The 16,638-nt window shown below is 54.4% G+C and overlaps 7 protein-coding genes across 7 annotated transcripts; 3 read left to right on the forward strand and 4 right to left on the reverse strand.

Annotated features, from left to right (window-relative positions):
• Nucleotides 1–49: 49 nt before the first annotated feature.
• On the reverse strand, nt 50–1,508 carry BO70DRAFT_307552 (F-box domain protein). The gene is made up of 2 exons (XM_025540080.1): nt 1,049–1,508; nt 50–983 (listed from the first exon to the last, which is right to left on the reverse strand). The coding sequence occupies exons 1-2, from the start codon at nt 1,417–1,419 to the stop codon at nt 194–196; spliced, it is 1,161 nt and encodes a 386-aa protein (XP_025403491.1). The 5' UTR covers nt 1,420–1,508; the 3' UTR covers nt 50–193.
• A 199-nt stretch (nt 1,509–1,707) lies between these two features.
• Nucleotides 1,708–3,273, forward strand: BO70DRAFT_358488 (putative HAD superfamily hydrolase). Its single transcript, XM_025542308.1, has 3 exons — nt 1,708–1,921; nt 1,974–2,276; nt 2,339–3,273. The coding sequence occupies exons 1-3, from the start codon at nt 1,788–1,790 to the stop codon at nt 3,102–3,104; spliced, it is 1,203 nt and encodes a 400-aa protein (XP_025403492.1). The 5' UTR covers nt 1,708–1,787; the 3' UTR covers nt 3,105–3,273.
• A 234-nt stretch (nt 3,274–3,507) lies between these two features.
• On the forward strand, nt 3,508–5,396 carry dps1 (putative aspartyl-tRNA synthetase Dps1). The gene is made up of 2 exons (XM_025540771.1): nt 3,508–4,584; nt 4,641–5,396. The coding sequence occupies exons 1-2, from the start codon at nt 3,583–3,585 to the stop codon at nt 5,316–5,318; spliced, it is 1,680 nt and encodes a 559-aa protein (XP_025403493.1). The 5' UTR covers nt 3,508–3,582; the 3' UTR covers nt 5,319–5,396.
• Nucleotides 5,397–5,608: 212 nt separating this feature from the next.
• Nucleotides 5,609–8,702, forward strand: BO70DRAFT_368226 (uncharacterized protein; the record flags this gene model as incomplete). Its single annotated transcript, XM_025544611.1, has 6 exons — nt 5,609–6,662; nt 6,738–6,916; nt 7,072; nt 7,371–7,586; nt 7,637–8,591; nt 8,651–8,702. The coding sequence occupies 6 exons, from the start codon at nt 5,609–5,611 to the stop codon at nt 8,700–8,702; spliced, it is 2,457 nt and encodes an 818-aa protein (XP_025403494.1).
• Nucleotides 8,703–8,918: 216 nt separating this feature from the next.
• BO70DRAFT_329268 (ATP-dependent DNA helicase 2 subunit KU80) lies at nt 8,919–11,662 on the reverse strand. Its single transcript, XM_025540772.1, has 10 exons — nt 11,461–11,662; nt 11,333–11,387; nt 11,220–11,286; nt 11,104–11,171; nt 10,889–11,057; nt 10,779–10,839; nt 10,199–10,726; nt 9,762–10,147; nt 9,502–9,713; nt 8,919–9,442 (listed from the first exon to the last, which is right to left on the reverse strand). Exons 1-10 carry the CDS (start codon nt 11,587–11,589, stop codon nt 8,949–8,951), a joined length of 2,169 nt encoding a protein of 722 aa, XP_025403495.1. The 5' UTR covers nt 11,590–11,662; the 3' UTR covers nt 8,919–8,948.
• A 445-nt stretch (nt 11,663–12,107) lies between these two features.
• On the reverse strand, nt 12,108–13,247 carry BO70DRAFT_358492 (uncharacterized protein). The gene has a single exon (XM_025542309.1). It carries the CDS (start codon nt 13,235–13,237, stop codon nt 12,596–12,598), a length of 642 nt encoding a protein of 213 aa, XP_025403496.1. The 5' UTR covers nt 13,238–13,247; the 3' UTR covers nt 12,108–12,595.
• A 1,731-nt stretch (nt 13,248–14,978) lies between these two features.
• Nucleotides 14,979–16,571, reverse strand: BO70DRAFT_425965 (uncharacterized protein; the record flags this gene model as incomplete). Its single annotated transcript, XM_025547735.1, has 2 exons — nt 16,512–16,571; nt 14,979–16,372 (listed from the first exon to the last, which is right to left on the reverse strand). The coding sequence occupies exon 2, from the start codon at nt 16,353–16,355 to the stop codon at nt 14,979–14,981; it is 1,377 nt and encodes a 458-aa protein (XP_025403497.1). The 5' UTR covers nt 16,356–16,372; nt 16,512–16,571.
• Nucleotides 16,572–16,638: the final 67 nt, after the last annotated feature.

The following is a 16,638-nucleotide window of genomic DNA, read 5'->3' on the forward strand; positions in this document are numbered from 1 at the left end:
TCCAGGTACCACAATAACAAATCTGCTAGTCTAGGTAGTAGGTGAATGGAATAAATACATGGATGTAGCATCGCAAAGTCAACGATGTAGAGTAAGTAAGTAGTATGTGCCGTGTAGTGCATGCACAAGGATGATGCATCTCTATATAAGATAGTATGTATATATGTCTGATGTACCAATGCAAAGTAGTTGTTCATATATAGTAAACCCCAATCACAGTGTCGTCGTCACTCTTCTCTACCTCATTCTGGGATCCCTCAGAATGCGAGGGTTTCCTCTTCGAAGACCGCTTCAGAAGCATCTCATCAATCTCCTCATCCTCTATAATGCGCTGATCGGTACAGAACACCTCGGAAAACCCCACAGAGCGCACATTCTCCAAGCCATACCCCAGCGCAGCGACCAGTGAGTCCGTGCGGAAGGTGACACTGGGGTCTATGCTGGGGAGTCCAAACTCAAGGACCTCGAGCGGGAGGGGCGGGTGCATGTGGCTTAGGATGTCGAAGAAGGAATCGTTGACCAGGTCACCCGGGACACTGAGGGAGATCAACCAGGGCAGGAATATGGGGATGGAGTTGATGGATTCGGGCTGGAGACCGCGGTTGGAGCCGGAGATGGCGAGACGTTTCAGGGTGGTGAGATGAGGGCAGCTCATCAAGCCGGCGAGGTTGGAAAAAGAGAGGTCGGCGCAGTTCTTGAGGGTAAGGGAGGTCATGGTGCGGGGCCAGGGGAAGGTGGCGATCGCGAGGGCGGAAAAGTGGCCGCTGAGTTGGAGGCGATGGAGGTTGGGGGGCCAGTCGACGGCGGCTGCGAGGTGGGAGTAGTCGGTCAGGGTGGTGGAGAGAGGGAGTCGCAGGGTGGTCAGTTTGTGGAGACTGCTGAGGGCCTTTTTCAGGCTGGAGAAGGGGATCGGGTCGTTGACGAGCGAGAGGTCGAGGTTTCGGAGTTTGGTGCATTTGGATAGAGCGGGGAGGCTGTTTATACTGTAAATGTAGGGTTAGGATATGGGATCGTATTAGTGATATGGTGCGGTTTGTGTGGCACTTACGCAAAAGAGATCCTCGGCGCAATAAAGACCTCCAGATTCTCCTTTATCCGCCCCAGTAGTCGCGCTGTCAGACTGTTGGAGCTGTGATAGACCAGGCCGCTGAGGTCGAGTTTATGCACCAAATTGCCCAGGTTGAACTTGTTCTTGCGGGCCCCGATTGGCGGGCTGATTGTGGCCGTGAAGTTCTGGAAAGCCGCACCTTTGCTCATCCGCGGCCTTTCGTAGAGAAAGGGGATGGCGACTGAGTACCACTGGCGCGAGACGAGGCAGCAGGCGTGGAGGGTGGGTTGGCGGCGGGAATCATCTGTGGCGGCGTAGGAGACAATCTCCACCACGATTTCTGTGGGGAGATAGATCTGAAGAGAGGGCATCGGGGGCGGTCATAAATGCCATGATAGTTCAGTATCGGAGGCGCCGGTCAGTCTGCATTCGGAAGATGCCATGCATGCAGCTGGCGGGGTGAAGGGGGGGGGGGGGAGATTGTTGTGGTGGGTTTGATGGGATTGATAGTGGCGGGGAAGAGAAAGAAAGAAGGCGGGAAGGCGGAGTGAAAGCGCCGCGGAATGATATCATTGCGCTGGTTGGCCGATCGCTGGCCGATAGCCATCTCCGCCTTCCGCGGGCCCTCCGTATCCCTCGGCCATCTTCCCTACAACTTTCAGACAGCCACGCACTGGTGGACCTCACTCGCTACTCTATCTACCGTGGCTAGCCCCAATTCTATCCTATTGTCTCAAATATGACTTCCCAAACCCTCTGGCGCTCCTTCGGGCTGCTGCAGCGCGCTTCCACTCGCTCCTTTATCAACACTGGCTCGGGCCGCCGCGCCCTCAGCTCCCAATCCCGCATCCCCGACTTCGCCTTTGCTTTCGAGTAAGTTGACTGTTTGTCTTGTATGGGATTTAGATAAACTAACATGGCTTAGCATCGACGGTGTTCTCCTCCGATCCTCCAAACCCATCCCCGGAGCCGCAAAGTCGTTGGCCCTTCTCCAGGAGCAGAACATCCCGTTCCTATTGTTGACAAATGGCGGTGGAAAGCATGAGACAGAGAGAGTGGCGGAAATCAGTGAGAAACTACAGGTTCCTCTGGCCCCGGAGGCCATTGTTCAGAGCCATTCCCCATTCGCGGAGCTCGTGCGCGGGCCGGACGAACTGAGCGCCCTGGAGAACAAATGCGTGCTGGTGGTCGGGGGAGAGGGTGAGCGTTGCCGGAAGGTAGCGCAACAGTATGAAACTCCTGTCGCGCCGCTGGTGGCTGGGTTGAGGAAAATGCTGACAGTAGGTTTAGGTACGGTTTCAAGAATGTGGTGACGCCAGGCGACATCTTCATGGCGAACCCAACCATCTGGCCCTTCAAGTCTTTCCAAAACTACTACAAAGATATCACCAAGCCGTTGCCGAACCCCAAAGATCCCAATGACCCCTCTCGAGGATTGAAGATCGATGCGATCTTTGTCTTCAACGACCCACGCGACTGGGCCTTGGATGCTCAGATCATCACAGACGTTCTACTATCATCGGAGGGCGTGATCGGAACCATATCAGAGAAGAACGGTCGGACCGACCTTCCTAACCGGGGATTCCAGCAAGATGGCCAGCCGCATTTGTACTTTTCCAACCCGGATCTGTGGTGGGCTGCTGCCTACCATCTTCCCCGCCTCGGTCAAGGCGGGTTCCGCGAGGCGCTGGAAGGCATCTGGGCTGCTGTGACCGGAGGGCCGAGCAAAGGTGTTGAGCTGAAGAAAACCGTCATCGGCAAGCCGCATCAAGGGACATACGAGTTTGCAGAAATCCAACTTTTGCGCAACCGTTCCCGGCTGCTCGGCTCTAACATTCCGCCTCTGAAGAACGTGTACATGATTGGAGACAACCCAGAATCTGACATCTGTGGTGCTAACAGCTACCGGAGCCCCCACGGCAGCAAGTGGCATTCGATTCTCGTGCGGACGGGTGTCTACAATGGCGGTGAGCCGACGTGGACTCCGACCACGATCGCTGACGATGTCCAGAAAGCGGTTGAGTGGGGTCTTGAGACGTCCAAATGGCGGGGTTAGAGTGCTGGGCTTTTACTTTTTTTCTGTTTCAATCTTGAGCGAGTGACTTGTATCAAATAGACTGCAGGTGCATCCGATCGGCGGTCTCATACATATTAGGTAGAGTTAATATCTTAGACAGGCATGGCAAGGGTTTGCGTCAGATAGCATTATAGAAGACGAGTATCAGATGAATTGTTCTCACATGAAGTATCTCCACGGTAACAGACTGATATTATATCCGTCATTGTCCATAGGTACTACTACTAGGGTTCTATGTTAGTTATGCACTGTATAATTACATAAGCACTAGGATGTGCCAAATCAGGTGACTTCCCCCTCCTAGGGCTTAGGGCTGCGGGCCTGGACGGCGGGGTTTGACTCAGAAGAGAAAGTCGGAGCTCCATCAGGCCGCCAGATTGCTATCAGATCGTCTCGTTCCTCCCTCTCCTCCCTCTCCTCCTCCCCTCTCCATCTACCACCCCCCACATCACTCACCATGGCCGACTCCGAATTGCCCACTCGCCCCAAGCCCGAGGAAACCCCCGCCGCCGCTGCCGACGCCCCCGCCGCCGAGGATGCTGAGAAGGGCCCTAGCAAGAGCGCCTTGAAGAAGGCCGCAAAGGAGAAGGCCAAGGCTGAGAAGGCCGCTGCGCGTGCTGCCCAGGAGCAGGCCCAGGCCGCTGCTGCCGACGCCAACGACACCGCCAAGGACCTGTACGGCAAGCTCCCCGAGACCGAAGATGTCATCGCCGCGACGCGATTCACCGAGATCACCGACGAGCACTACGAGCAGGAGGTTACGGTGGTGGCCCGCGTGGACAATGCCCGTGTGCAGAGCGCCAAGCTGGCGTTCCTGATGCTGAGACAGCAGGGTCAGAAGCTGCAGGCGGTCATTGCTGCCGCGGAGCCCATCTCGAGACAGATGATCAAGTACACCGGTGGATTGAACGTCAACTCCATTGTCCAGGTCACCGGTATCGTGAAGAAGCCCGCCGTGCCCATCTCGTCCGCCTCCCTGAGCAACCACGAAATCCACATCCGCAAGGTCTACATGATCTCCGAGGCGGCCCAGATGCTCCCCATGCAGGTCAAGGATGCTGAGCGGCCCCCTCCGGAGACGACTGAGGAGGGTAACGAGGTTGATGCCGACGGCGCCCCGATCGTCACGCTCAAGACTCGTCTCGACAACCGGGTTCTCGATCTCCAGACTGAGACCAGCCAAGCTATCACCTGGATCTCCAGCGGCGTCGCCGAGCTGTTCACCGAATACATGATCAAGAGCGGCTCGCGGTGGATCTTCACCCCCAAGCTGGTGGGTGCCGCCACCGAGGGTGGTAGCAATGTCTTCGAGGTCAAGTACTTTAAGCGCAACGCCTATCTCGCCCAGAGCCCTCAGTTGTACAAGCAGATGTGTATCGCCGGTGATATGGAGAGCGTCTTCGAAGTCGCTCCCGTCTTCCGTGCCGAGGACAGCAACACCCACCGCCACTTGACCGAGGTAGGTTCTAGATGATCGGGAGTTGCGTGTGGAAAGCCTGGGCTAACCCTCTCTAGTTCGCTGGTCTTGATTTCGAGAAGACTTTCCGTGGCCACTACCACGAGGTCCTGGGCTTCGCTGAGGACCTTCTGGTCTTCATCCTCACCCAGCTGAAGGAGCGCTACCAGGACAAGATTGCCGTCATCCAGAAGTCCTACCCCAAGGCTGGTGACTTCAAGCTCCCCAAGGACGGCAAGGCCCTCCGCCTGAACTACATGGATGGTGTGGCTCTCCTGAAGGAGGCCGGCGTCGACGTCTCGGAGCAGGAGCGCTTCGAGAACGACTTCTCCACGGCGATGGAGAAGCAGCTGGGCCAGATCATCCGGGAGAAGTACGACACCGATTTCTACGTGCTCGACAAGTTCCCCATGGCCGTCCGTCCTTTCTACACCAAGGCCTGCCCCCAGGACGCGCGCTTCTCCAACTCCTACGACTTCTTCATGCGCGGTGAGGAGATCATGTCCGGCGCCCAGCGTATCAACGACATCAAGGAGCTCGAGGAGTCGATGAGGGCCAAGGGCCTGAACCCCGACCAGGAGGGCTTCGAGGACTACTTGAACGCTTTCCGCCAGGGCTGTCCTCCCCACGCCGGTGGTGGTCTGGGCCTGAACCGCATTGTCATGTTCTTCCTGGGCCTGCCCAACGTCCGGTTGGCGTCGCTGTTCCCTCGCGACCCCCAGCGTCTGCGCCCTTAAACGTCGAATCGGCGATAGATTGACCAGGCCTGTCTGTATCTGGATACAAAAGAAATATAATGGAGCGATGAATTCAATATACCATTAGCGTTGTAACATTCTGTCGAGGCCTCAGCCACCGTAGCTAGCCAACTGTACTGTCCCACCATAAAACCCACTCCCGGTTTTAAAGTTGGCCCAAGCTCCCGGCGGGAACTGGAACTTCTTCTCCCTCCGCTCCCCCGTCAACTCCAACTTTCCTCTCTTCCAACCCACCCCCCCTCCCTCTCTCCTCATCCAGCATGTCCAACATGCCCGACAAACGCAAACCATCAGCCTCGATGTCTGGCTCCTCTCCCTACGCGAAACGGTCGCGTCCCTCCCCCGCCGACGAAGGATACGGATACGGGTACGACGGCAACGAAGAGCAGACCGAACGGCCCGCAGCAAAACCGACGCACGAACGCCCACGCCACCACCCCATCTACGGACAAAAGGGCGCCTTTCCAGGCCTTGACGTCGCAGACGACAATGAATTATTCTACGGCCCCGCCGAAGATGGCCTCGAGTATTTGCGCATGGTGCGGTCGGAAGCAAACTCCCTCCCGTTTTTGTTCACTGCGCCGGCGCCGGTGCCGCCAGTCGCAGTCGCAGAGGCAGAAGCGGAAGGAGAAAAAGCAACAGTAGCACCGACCCGCATAAAGTCTCATATCCACGACGATAGGAATGCTTCTTCACCCGAAGAAGGCGTCATCATCGACGGGGTCTTTTTCGTCCCTCCTCCCAAGAAACCCTCAACCGCAAATACCACTGCAAACTCCACCACCCAACCCACCCAACAACCCCCCTCCTACCCCCCCGCGCAAAACAGCTACTACACCCTCCTCCACCACCGCTTCATCCTCCTCCGCTCGATCCTCAAATGCACGCCGCCGTCTGAAGCCATCGCCGCCCTGGACGACTCCCACCCGATCAGCCTGCCGCGGCACGCACGGAACGCGCGCAAGGAATGGCGCCGGTTGGTGTTGGCGGTGGAGCCGCAGACGGTGCAGCTGGCGTGTATGGATCTGGAGAGCGTGTTGGCTGTGCTTGGGGTGGTGGCGCGGTTGATGTCGGAGAATGTGCGCAGTGGGGATGCGGAGAGGGTGAGGAGGATCGGAGCTTGGGCGTGGGGGTTGCTTGGGAAGTGTCGCGAGGTGGGCATGTTGGGGACTGAGGAGGTTGGGGAGATTAGGGATTTGGGGAAGAGGGCGGTGAAGATTTTGGGGAAGATGAGAGAGGATGAAGAGGAGATGGGGGAGGGAAAGGAGGATGGTGAGGATGAGGAGGGTGAGGGTGAGGGTGGGAATGAGGGTCGAGAGGAGGGTGGTGTACTTGAAGCGGATACTGTGGAGGAGAGTGCTATCCCTCTCGAGGCGGAGGAGGGAGTCGCCAGCGCAGTGCCTGGTCCGAGCGATGGTTTGGATCACGATATGCAGGACGCGGCGGTGGAACCTGGCGCTGACGAGCTCGAGGCTGCGAAGGCACGGCTCCAGGCCAAGATCCAGGGCGCCGAGGAACAGGATGGTGCAGGTGAAGTGGCCGTGCAGACTCGAGCCATGCTGGACATGATCATCACGGTGGTCGGCGAATTCTTTGGGCAACGGGACCTGTTGGAGGCACGGGAGGTGTGGACTGAGACTGCGACTGCGACGGAGATAGAGACAGCTGACGGTTGATCGCGTGCTTCTTTCTTTATTCTTATGACCAAGCAAGATACCCAGTGACTATGTAGTGTGTACGATAGTGGAATGATTTGACTCTGAAAGAACCATCTATCTACAGTTAGTTACTTGGTCGGCATCTTGGTACATACTTATCAGCTAGGCCCAATAAGGTTGTTTGCGTCATTGTTTGGCTCGGCGGAGACTCCGTCTCTCTCCGCCTCCGTCTCCGTCCGTGGCTCTCGCTGTCGTTATCTCCATCCCATCCATCCTCTACTACACTCCCTCCCTCCCTCCCAATCAACACAACCAAATGGCCCCTTAATCAACCCCTCCACCACCCACCCACCGCGTCACTCCACCACCACAGTCACAACCACCACAATGGCCACGAACCTCGAAATCGCCATCCCAACAACCAGCATCTCGCCAACCTCCCCCCCCTACACCCTCTACAACATCACCCTCCGCCTGCCGCTCCGCAGCTTCAGCATCTCGAAACGCTACTCCGACTTCACCACCTTCCACACGACGCTGACGACCCAAACCACCCTCCCGCCTCCTGCCCCCCTGCCCCCAAATCCTGGTTCCAAAACACCCTCACCAACGCCACCCTGCGCGAATCCCGCCGCGAAGGACTCGAAACCTACCTCCGGTCGATCAACGAATCCGCCGATCCGCGATGGCGGTCCTCGCCCGTCTGGCGCGCGTTTCTGAATTTACCCAGCTTGCCTGGTCTGTCCAACGTCGGCGGGGGTATCGGGAATGCGAATAACGGGGGATTGACATCCACCCGTCTCCACGCGGCAATCACAGACCCGACCTCCGACCCCGGCAGCGCGAACAGTATCACGGATCCGACGCTGTGGCTCGACTGTTTCAGGGATATGAAGGGGCATTTGCATGATGCGCGATTGCATCTTACGAGGAGGGATCAGGAGACGACGCCGCAGAAGCAGCATGAGAGTTCGGCCCGTGCGAAGAGTTCGTTGGTTAGGGCCGGTGGGCTGATTGGCGCGTTGGAGGCCGGGTTGAGGAATCTCTCCTCGTCTCCAAATAATACTACAACTAATAATAATAATGATAATAAGACTTCCGGAGGAAGTGGAGGAGGTAACGGGACCGGAGGCAGCCGACCCACGACGGCGCGCCGAGGCACGAATACATTCAGCGTGAGCGGCAACACCACGCTGGGGGAAGGCGAGATGCGCCGCCGGAAAGACCTGCTGATCAACGCGCGGAAGGAGAAAGACGGGCTGGAGGATCTGCTGAATGCGATGGCGGCGAAGAGCCGGATCGATAGTGCGGTGGCGTCGGTGCAGGATAAGGAGGCGTTGATGGGCACGAGTGGCAGCGGGAGAAAAGGGGGGAGGTCGTCCGGTAGGGTGCTGGGCCGCGAGACGGAGAGGACCCGCGAGCTGGATAATAGTGGGGTCGTGCAGTTGCAGAAGCAGATGATGGCCGATCAGGATCTCAGTGTCAATGAGCTGATGAAGGTCGTGCATCGGCAGAAGGAGCTGGGCATTGCGATTCATAATGAGCTGGAGGTGCAGAATGAGTTGTTGAGGTTGGCGGATGAGGATGCTACGAGGTATGTCATGTTCTTTTCTTCCTTCTCTTGGTGGGCAGATGCTGACGAGGTGTATACAGGCTGGGTGGGAAGATCGATGTTGGGAAGAAGAGGGTTGGGAGGATTTCTTGAGGGTCGGGTGGATTCTGTGTCAGGTGTATGGGTCTCATTTCGGTGTGCTTGTTGATACGTTCTGTATCTGATGTTTTGATCTCGTTGCTTAGCGGGTCAGTTGTTTGTTCTATACTCTGTCTATACTCCAGGTCTGCCTTGTACTCAAGCATGCCCCGTCCTTCCCAGCATTGAAGTATACGCATCCGAATATGAATATGAATGTTAATCAGAATCACGTTCATACTACTTGGTATCTCTGCCACCCTAAACCACCCACTTAGCAGACATAAACGCCTGGGCCTCCTCCTCCGTCACCTCAGACCGATCCGACTGCACGCGATCAATCAAGCCCAGCTTACTCCGCCTGATCAGCCACCACAGCTCGCGCCGATCCCCACCCAGCTCCTCCTTCAGCAGCCGGTCCTTGAGCCGCTTCAAGAAGTCGTTGTACAGAGCAGGCTCCTCATACGATATCAGCTCTTCCCGCATCGTGCCCAGTCCCTCGTTGACCCGGTCGTAGTTCGCATCTCCCAGGCTGTGTTTGACTTGGTCCTCGATAATCGCGCCCATCTGCTGCACCGCCTCCTTGATGGTGTCGATGTTCTCTGCCTGCGAGAGCGTCTGCTTGAATTCGGGGATGGCGTTGTTGGGCGAGATCTTGTGGCGCTTTTCCTGGTGGAGCAGGGCGTCCACGTCGAGGCCGGAGAGCGGTTTCTCGGCCTCTCGGGTGCGTTTGCGGCCTTTGACTTTGGGCGGCACTGTGATTGTTACTGTTAGTATATTTTGGTGAGAATGGGGGGAGGACGGGTGCACGGACCTTTCTTGATGTCGGAAGCTTCGATTAGCTTGTCGAGACATTTCTTGGACCGCTCCACTAGGTCTTCGGAGGGGTGGGAGAATCTGGTGAGGATCTTTGCGGGGGGAGGAACTGGTTCTTTGGGATGGGTGGCACGGTGACGGATCGCTGCGTCGATTCGATGCAGGACCGGCGAGAAAGAGTCGTCGATTGGGAGGGATTCCGTTGGTTCTCTGCTCCGCGTGTGAGTGGTGTATATGCTGGGGTACTGTTCGACTTACCCATTCTCATCCGTATCGTTAAGTTCCATGCTCTTGACATATTGGTCCATGGCATCGAGCAGATCGTCATTGGGCAGGTTCCGGTGCTGTGTCACCACCTTGCCAGACACCGTGATTACCCTGTCGAGGGGAGGGAATCGGTATGTTCGGACATCCTCTGCGTATGGCAGCTGTGCCTCAAGGAGACATTCGTAGTCGGGTTCGATCGACGGCGCAAGCAGGACCATGGTCGGGGCCTTGTTCTCCTTCATGACCAAGCGAGCGACGGCGTAGCATTCTAGCTCGAAGAGCGCGTGTATGAAGGAGGAGAGAGCGAGGGATGCTTTGTCGTTGGCGCGCTGAGCAATGATCATGTTGGTCGTGGACATGTGCATGTATCGGTCGTACTAAACAGTTCAGTTAGTGTTTTACCCAGCAAGATTGTCGAAGGGACTTACATGGTCGCTCTGGATAAAGCCCACAAGCTCGATAGCCGCTCTTGTTTCGAGAGTCGTGATGTTCGCGTCGGTCTCGTCGATATGGACTGCCGTCCGGCCATATTCGTAGCCCTTGGCAAGGTCCTCCCGCTCCACATCCCTCTTCCCACCTGGGGCGGTTTCATCGGTTATTTGGTACGTCCGCAGGTTGCGTATGGTTGTAAGGGAGCTACCGTCGGTCTGGGACTCTTCGTTGCCCGCCACCGTTGCCGAGGATTGTGTCTGTCCTTCTGCCAGGTCGGATCGTAGAGCAAACTGGCTCGCAGAGGGGGGTTTCGCGGAGTAGGTCCTGTAGTACCGTTCCACAGGGATGCGCACCGCAGTATCATATTTCTCTGCGTCGCCTAGTTGAAGGAAGCCCTTGAAAGTGGCCATTATCCTGGTATTCTTCACACGGGGCATCTCCAACTCCGCCACGGCCTGCTCCAATGTTCCATAGGCTCCATCACAGTCTTCGGCGAGACTGCGCAGCAGCGCTTCGTTCTCAGCCTGCAATAATCATCATCAGAAACTACACCTATTGTATAGACAATTGGCATACCTTTCGCGGATCTTTATCCTCCTCTTTCACTCCATATTCAGGATCATCAAAGTCGGGCCCCCTACCGCAAATTAGTGATCCGTCCACAGATTAGGTTAAAAGACACGAACAGAATAATCAGCTCGATATTGTCCTCCTTGATCTTCTTGGTGATCTGGTCGAGGTTCTCGGAACTCATCGGACCCTGACCATCGGTCACCAGGACAATCCTGCGCTTATACTTGAGCTTCTTGCATTGCGTGATGATCATCTGGATAGCCAGAACAAGGGCAGAGATGGCTACAATAGTTAGCAAAGCATACCACAGCAGTGTAGATACACCTACCATCTCCCTTATTCGTATTGCTGGGCTTGATCTGTTCGCCTAACTGTCGGATATCCTCCATGAGGAACCTACTCCGTTAGCGACGCCACTAACCCCCTACCATGAATGCAACATACTGTTTCAGACCCGAAAGCACAGATATACGCGAGAACTCCGGATCGTCGTCAAGTTCATTGAAAGTATCTGCCCCTATTAGCTCCAACCCGCCTCCAGCATCACACCAACTTACCATCAGTCCGCAACCCGACCACCCCAACCAGAGCCGTTTTGCGCCCCGTCGCGACCTGCGGAGAACAATCAGCACCGGGCAAAAAAAAAAAAAAAAAAAAGCAAGATTATCCAAGAAGAGAAACCCACCGTCCCTGTGATGCGGTCCCAAACATACTGCATAGCCCATTCGAGATCCGTCACTGACCGACCATTGCGGCGCTCGCCCATGGACCTTCCACAGTCCACGATGTAGACCGTCGCCTCTTTTTCGGCCATGGTTGCGGGAGTAAAGACCAAAAAGACAGAATAAAGACTAGGCTTAGCCCAGCAGAAGCCAGAAGCGCTGTTGATAAAGGCCGACGAGCTCAAGGCAGAAAGATGGTGCAAGGCGTAGGCAGACGCGTGATATTGCCCGATTGGGACGGAGGCGGGACGCGAAAGCACATGACATCATTGGCCGTGGCATTAGTGGCTTTCTGTGGTGCTTACTTTACGGGCTAAGTAGTGCGTGGGCTTACAACATTCTGCGGGATGGAGGAGTGGCAATTGCCCACCTTTTACTTCCCTACGGTTTACAACAACATTTGTTTCTTCTTCCTTCTGATATTTTGATTCCAAACAGAGATATGAAGATGCCCTTGAAATTCCATGGCCCTGACAAACAAATCAATTCAGTCACACTACCCGTATCTTCGGACGCAGATGGTTTGGTCGAGGCTATCCAAAGAACACGAGGGAGGTATAAATCCCAACAGTGCCATGCCTTCCCAAGATCAACTAGTCAACAAAGTGGTACATTCATCTAGCTCGTTGTCCATCTATCCAACACCGACCCACAACACCTACACGGGATAAATCCCGAAGAAGAAGACCATCATCCGCAGAGCAGTTAAAGACTCGATCTTGCCACCAAGACCAAAGCCGAAACCGACTAGCTTCTTGTGCTTCTTGTTCTTCTTCCTCACCCACGGGCCATCTGTCGGGGGACTGGTCCATCGCAAACGAAAGCGAGCTGTCTTGAATGAACGCCGGATACGGATCCCCGTTCCGCACCTGCGCCCTTCTCAAGCTCCTCTGGCGATCGCCGCGTGAGAAAGTCGTTACCAGCCCTCCCCCCAGATTCCGGGCCACGCTCTTCCTAAATCCTGCCCTCCTTCCCCGGCCGCACGGCCATGCCATGAGGCATGGCGCTTTAAGATGATGCAGATGAGTCGGTCCGGGTCCGGCGTCTGTCCGCCAGTTCTTCCTGACGGTCAGGAGGCCTCAGAGGGCGCGAGGACGGTTATGAGGAGGACGCCTCCGAAGCAACGCGCTGTCTGAGCTTAGTGACTACCCCGAGGGAGTAGTCAATCTCATCACAGAGATTCCTGGTCAGAGCTTCGTACTCATCGGGCTGTAACAAGTCCTGACCAGCGCGCTGTATTACTTCGGCGACCTCACTCACCCGGGCTAGCTGTTCCTGGAACGACTCTTGGACATGGTCCTCAAGCACTACCCAGAACGAATTGAATCGTTCCTCCTCCCAATCTAGAAGGGGTAGCACGCGTGATCGGTTATCCGCATCCGAAATCCGATCCGCCAGGTGTTCGATGTGACTCCCCATCTTTGACGAGAGACGATCAATTCTGCCAGCTAGCCCAGCCATGTCCTCTTGGATTTCCCCAAGCAGACTCAGGACCTCGTCCATTGTCGTGCTTTCGACGTCGAGAGCCGGCACTTCGATGATCTCGGGGACATCATCGAAGCGGACCCCGCGTCGACCAGTCCCTTCCTCCGCGGTGGCTTGGCCTCTCGCCCCGGCTTCCTCCTCCGCGGTGTCGCTAGATCCCACATAGCAATGTAGGACTAGGATCGATAGAAGTAAGAAGAGATACAACGCACCGAGGGGGAAAGCCCAGGGGTCGGGCGTATGTTGTTCGACCATGCTGTCACTGACAGCAAGGCCGTCAACGAGATCGATGAGCCACTGCTCCGCTCGCTCGCACCATGAGGCACCAGTTCTGTTAGAACTTCCCTCCGTTTCATTCATTGGGGGAATGACCTCCGTGGTGGTATTGGTGTCGCCATAGAGGAGGTCATACTCCCAAGCCCCAGAATCGATATACCCCTCGACGGCGCCGGTCAACAATGCAAAATTTGCATCCCGAATGGGCTGCTTGTTGCGCCAGGGGTAGGGGTCGTTTGCCAGGTGAGATGCCAGTGGTGAGAAGATAGGCTCGTCGGGGAACGAGAGAGTAAAGACCGGCGAGGGGGTCGAAGTCGGCACTGCCCCCGGGAGACCGGAAGGCAAGACAAGCCCATCCTGGGAGATGGGTCGCAACATGCTAACAAGAATTGTCACAACAGTGACGAGGGCAGCGATGCAAGAATACATGGTGAATAAAATTATATCCGGAGAATATGTGAATAGTGAAGAGTATTCAATAGTTCAAGTAGCTGTAGCTAAGAACAAGTATCTGGGTAGATGGAGGGAGAAAAAAAGAAGGACTCTTTGCGCGAGAATTGAGGGGTTTTATAACAGCCTGGAATGAGCAGAAATCGGCTCAGCGACGCTGTGAATATAGGGCTCGTTTGTGGGTGTAGATGAATGTAGGTAGTCGTAATCTCCTGACCCGTCAAGTAAAAGTCTCGGATCCGACACTTGAGACAACACTGTCCTTGGAATCTGGATACATGGAGGGAAGGGAATAGAAGAAGTGACTGCAATATTACAGGATACTCAATACTCGCCATATTGCTTATATATGTATGCTTTGTCAGCCTATATACACTCTTCTCAATTACTTGTTCTATAATTGTATACAAGCCGAGGGCTATATTCCAAGGGCAAAAGATTTCATGTATCTCTCAATATAATCTATGAGAGAAAAAGTCTCACCAGCCCAACTCTCTGAACCTTATGTAAAGAACTACAATGAAGGTAAGGTAGCCATTCCGAACAACATCTTAAAAAACCACATTATCCTAGGCTAGCTCTAACAGGGCCCGACTCTATACAGCTATTAACTATTTAGTGGTTAGTAGTAGCAGTCTACACAAGATCCAAATCCGATCAGGTAAATACCAATAGCAAACAACAACCAGATGCTAATTAGGCCTTTGCTACATGTATTCAATAACCCTAATCCATGGCAGGCAGCTACTGTAAGATAATTATCGACGTGCTACTATCCCCTACTCCACCCCTATGGCTGTAACTTCATCTTAAATTAATTGGCAAGCGCACTCAGACTTATCTTCCAGAAGAGAACACTGATTAACTGAGATATATACCAGCAACTAACCGCAACCCTTAAGAAAAGGTACTGGATGGAACCCGAAACCAGCTGAATTAATATGAGTAATCTCCAGCTAAACATATATTTGATGACAAGTACTACACAACTTCGTCGTCACAATGCCTCTCCCTTGATCAGCCATTCCTTGATTTCTCGATGGATATCCAGTATCTCCCGCTCTGTGATTGACAGATCGGTCAGTACATAATCTGTGGAGGCAATAAGCTGTCACCTTCTCTGGTATCAGTAACTGTTTTAACCTGCGGACGTGGATGCCCATATAATTAGTAATAATAGAATTATTCTAACCAAGCTCTGTCTTTCCCTTATCCCTCCTCCTCTTTTTCTTTGACTCGCAGCTCCTTTTCCTCATCACATCAAGGCTTATTACATGTATGGGTGTGGTGGTGGTTGATCCGGGTCCCCTCGACGCTCCCTAAAGATGCCGCGGCGGAGGTCGAAAACCTCGCCTTCGAGATCGCGGATGCGATGGAGCAGACGGGAGCGTTCGTCGTCCTCGAGGGACTGGTGTTTACGTAGGGCTTCCAGCTTCTCTCCCAGAAGGAGGTGCAGGTATTGCAAGAAGTCATAGACGCTATACATGGTCGGGGGGAGCTGTAGGCCCGTCCCCAATCCGGTGCTCAACTGCACTGCCTCCACAGTACTCCTTTCTTGATCCCCCGGGTTGTTCCCCCTATCCAGCCCGTCCAGTCCAGGCGTACCGCGTACCTGGGTATATTCATTCTCATTGCTAAATCCAGTCCCTTGCGGAACCTGGGCATCCAGATCAGGTCGCCTATCAGTAATGGGGGATGATTGCCAGGTAGGATGCTCTAGGATTGCGCCGAAATTGTGGTCAGCGTTTTCCCTGTAGTCGCAAGCATCAAGCTCTTGTTCTGTGGCATCCTCTTGGGAGCCCGCAAAAAAGTAGGACCAACTCGGTGCGTATGCATAGTCTGGATCAGTATTATGTCTAGCATCGTGGCTGTGGTAGTCTCTTATGTGGTTGGCTGAGAAATGCGCTGGAGTATTGTGCTGCACTTCTGATGCCACACTCGGGACACGGGTCACTGCACACCTGCCTCGCTGTTGTGCTGTCAAGTCTCGTTCCCTAGACTCGCAGGATGGTAATACAGATGATATATCCTTTGTGGAGCTTGGTGGGTCTACTTCAGTCGGCATTTCCTCATTTGGCCTGCAGTTGCGGTCGCGATCTTCAGCGGTGGGAACGATGGCAAGGGAGCTTGTGGCATCGTTATGACAGTTGGCAGATATCACCACTCTTCTTTCCATTTCACTGTCCTGTTCATCCTCTTTACCTTCATCTTCATCTGGATTGTTGATATCGTAATCGTCTACTTCACCCGTATCATCAAGCCCGTCACGGTGGTGATTTCTTCTTGTTGTATCTCTCTTTTCTTGTCGCCTAGCGTTGTGCTTAAAGCTTCTCCTTTCCTGAAGCATCAAGCTCCGCAGATAATACATTGTCTTATCAGGACTCTCCTCGTACTTTTCACGCACCAATCCCGGGCACCTATCAATATAATTCTCAAGTAGCAACTCCATGTTTTGACGGTCTTCGTTATCCCTGACTTTAGCAGTGAGAAGGTTGTTATCCCGCAATATTTTCAGTACCATGCTCCTAATCAGTCGCTGATCATGCCTGGACGATTGACAGTTGAACCATTTCCAGATGTCCGACTTTTTCAGCTTCTTATATTCATGATTCGTGGATTGGGGGGGTTGAGCTTGTGGTTGAGACATCTTCGTTTGAATGAATCCTAGACAGGCAGAAAGATGGAATAGAACATCATCAGCACATTGCATGCATGGAAGATATGGCAATAAGGGATTCGATCAAACCAAGCTGTGGCGAGACCTGGACGCGTTATGACAGGATGTGGTAGAGCATATACGTACACGTCTGTGTGCCGGTAGTGATAAGTATAAGGTAGTTAATAGGAGAGGACGAGGGAACACTGTTAACGCCGTTTGAAAAGGGGAGGGGGGGGGGGGGGAAAGGAAAATTCAGATAATGCTGAGAATA

The sequence above is a fragment of the Aspergillus heteromorphus genome (genome assembly GCF_003184545.1).
Source record: "Aspergillus heteromorphus CBS 117.55 chromosome Unknown BO70scaffold_2, whole genome shotgun sequence".
Lineage (NCBI taxonomy): Eukaryota > Fungi > Ascomycota > Eurotiomycetes > Eurotiales > Aspergillaceae > Aspergillus > Aspergillus heteromorphus.

Coding starts and splice junctions, on each gene's coding strand:
- BO70DRAFT_307552 (XM_025540080.1), bottom strand. CDS start 1,419: ATGCCCTCTCTTCAGATCTATCTCCCCACAGAAATCGTGGTGGAGATT. Junction 984..1,048: donor GCGCCGAGGATCTCTTTTGC/GTAAGTGCCACA, acceptor CTACATTTACAG/TATAAACAGCCTCCCCGCTC.
- BO70DRAFT_358488 (XM_025542308.1), top strand. CDS start 1,788: ATGACTTCCCAAACCCTCTGGCGCTCCTTCGGGCTGCTGCAGCGCGCT. Junction 1,922..1,973: donor GACTTCGCCTTTGCTTTCGA/GTAAGTTGACTG, acceptor AACATGGCTTAG/CATCGACGGTGTTCTCCTCC. Junction 2,277..2,338: donor TGCCGGAAGGTAGCGCAACA/GTATGAAACTCC, acceptor CAGTAGGTTTAG/GTACGGTTTCAAGAATGTGG.
- dps1 (XM_025540771.1), top strand. CDS start 3,583: ATGGCCGACTCCGAATTGCCCACTCGCCCCAAGCCCGAGGAAACCCCC. Junction 4,585..4,640: donor CCCACCGCCACTTGACCGAG/GTAGGTTCTAGA, acceptor AACCCTCTCTAG/TTCGCTGGTCTTGATTTCGA.
- BO70DRAFT_329268 (XM_025540772.1), bottom strand. CDS start 11,589: ATGGCCGAAAAAGAGGCGACGGTCTACATCGTGGACTGTGGAAGGTCC. Junction 10,840..10,888: donor AATATCGAGCTGATTATTCT/GTTCGTGTCTTT, acceptor AATTTGCGGTAG/GGGGCCCGACTTTGATGATC. Junction 10,148..10,198: donor GCTTTATCCAGAGCGACCAT/GTAAGTCCCTTC, acceptor TGAACTGTTTAG/TACGACCGATACATGCACAT.
- BO70DRAFT_358492 (XM_025542309.1), bottom strand. CDS start 13,237: ATGGTCGAACAACATACGCCCGACCCCTGGGCTTTCCCCCTCGGTGCG.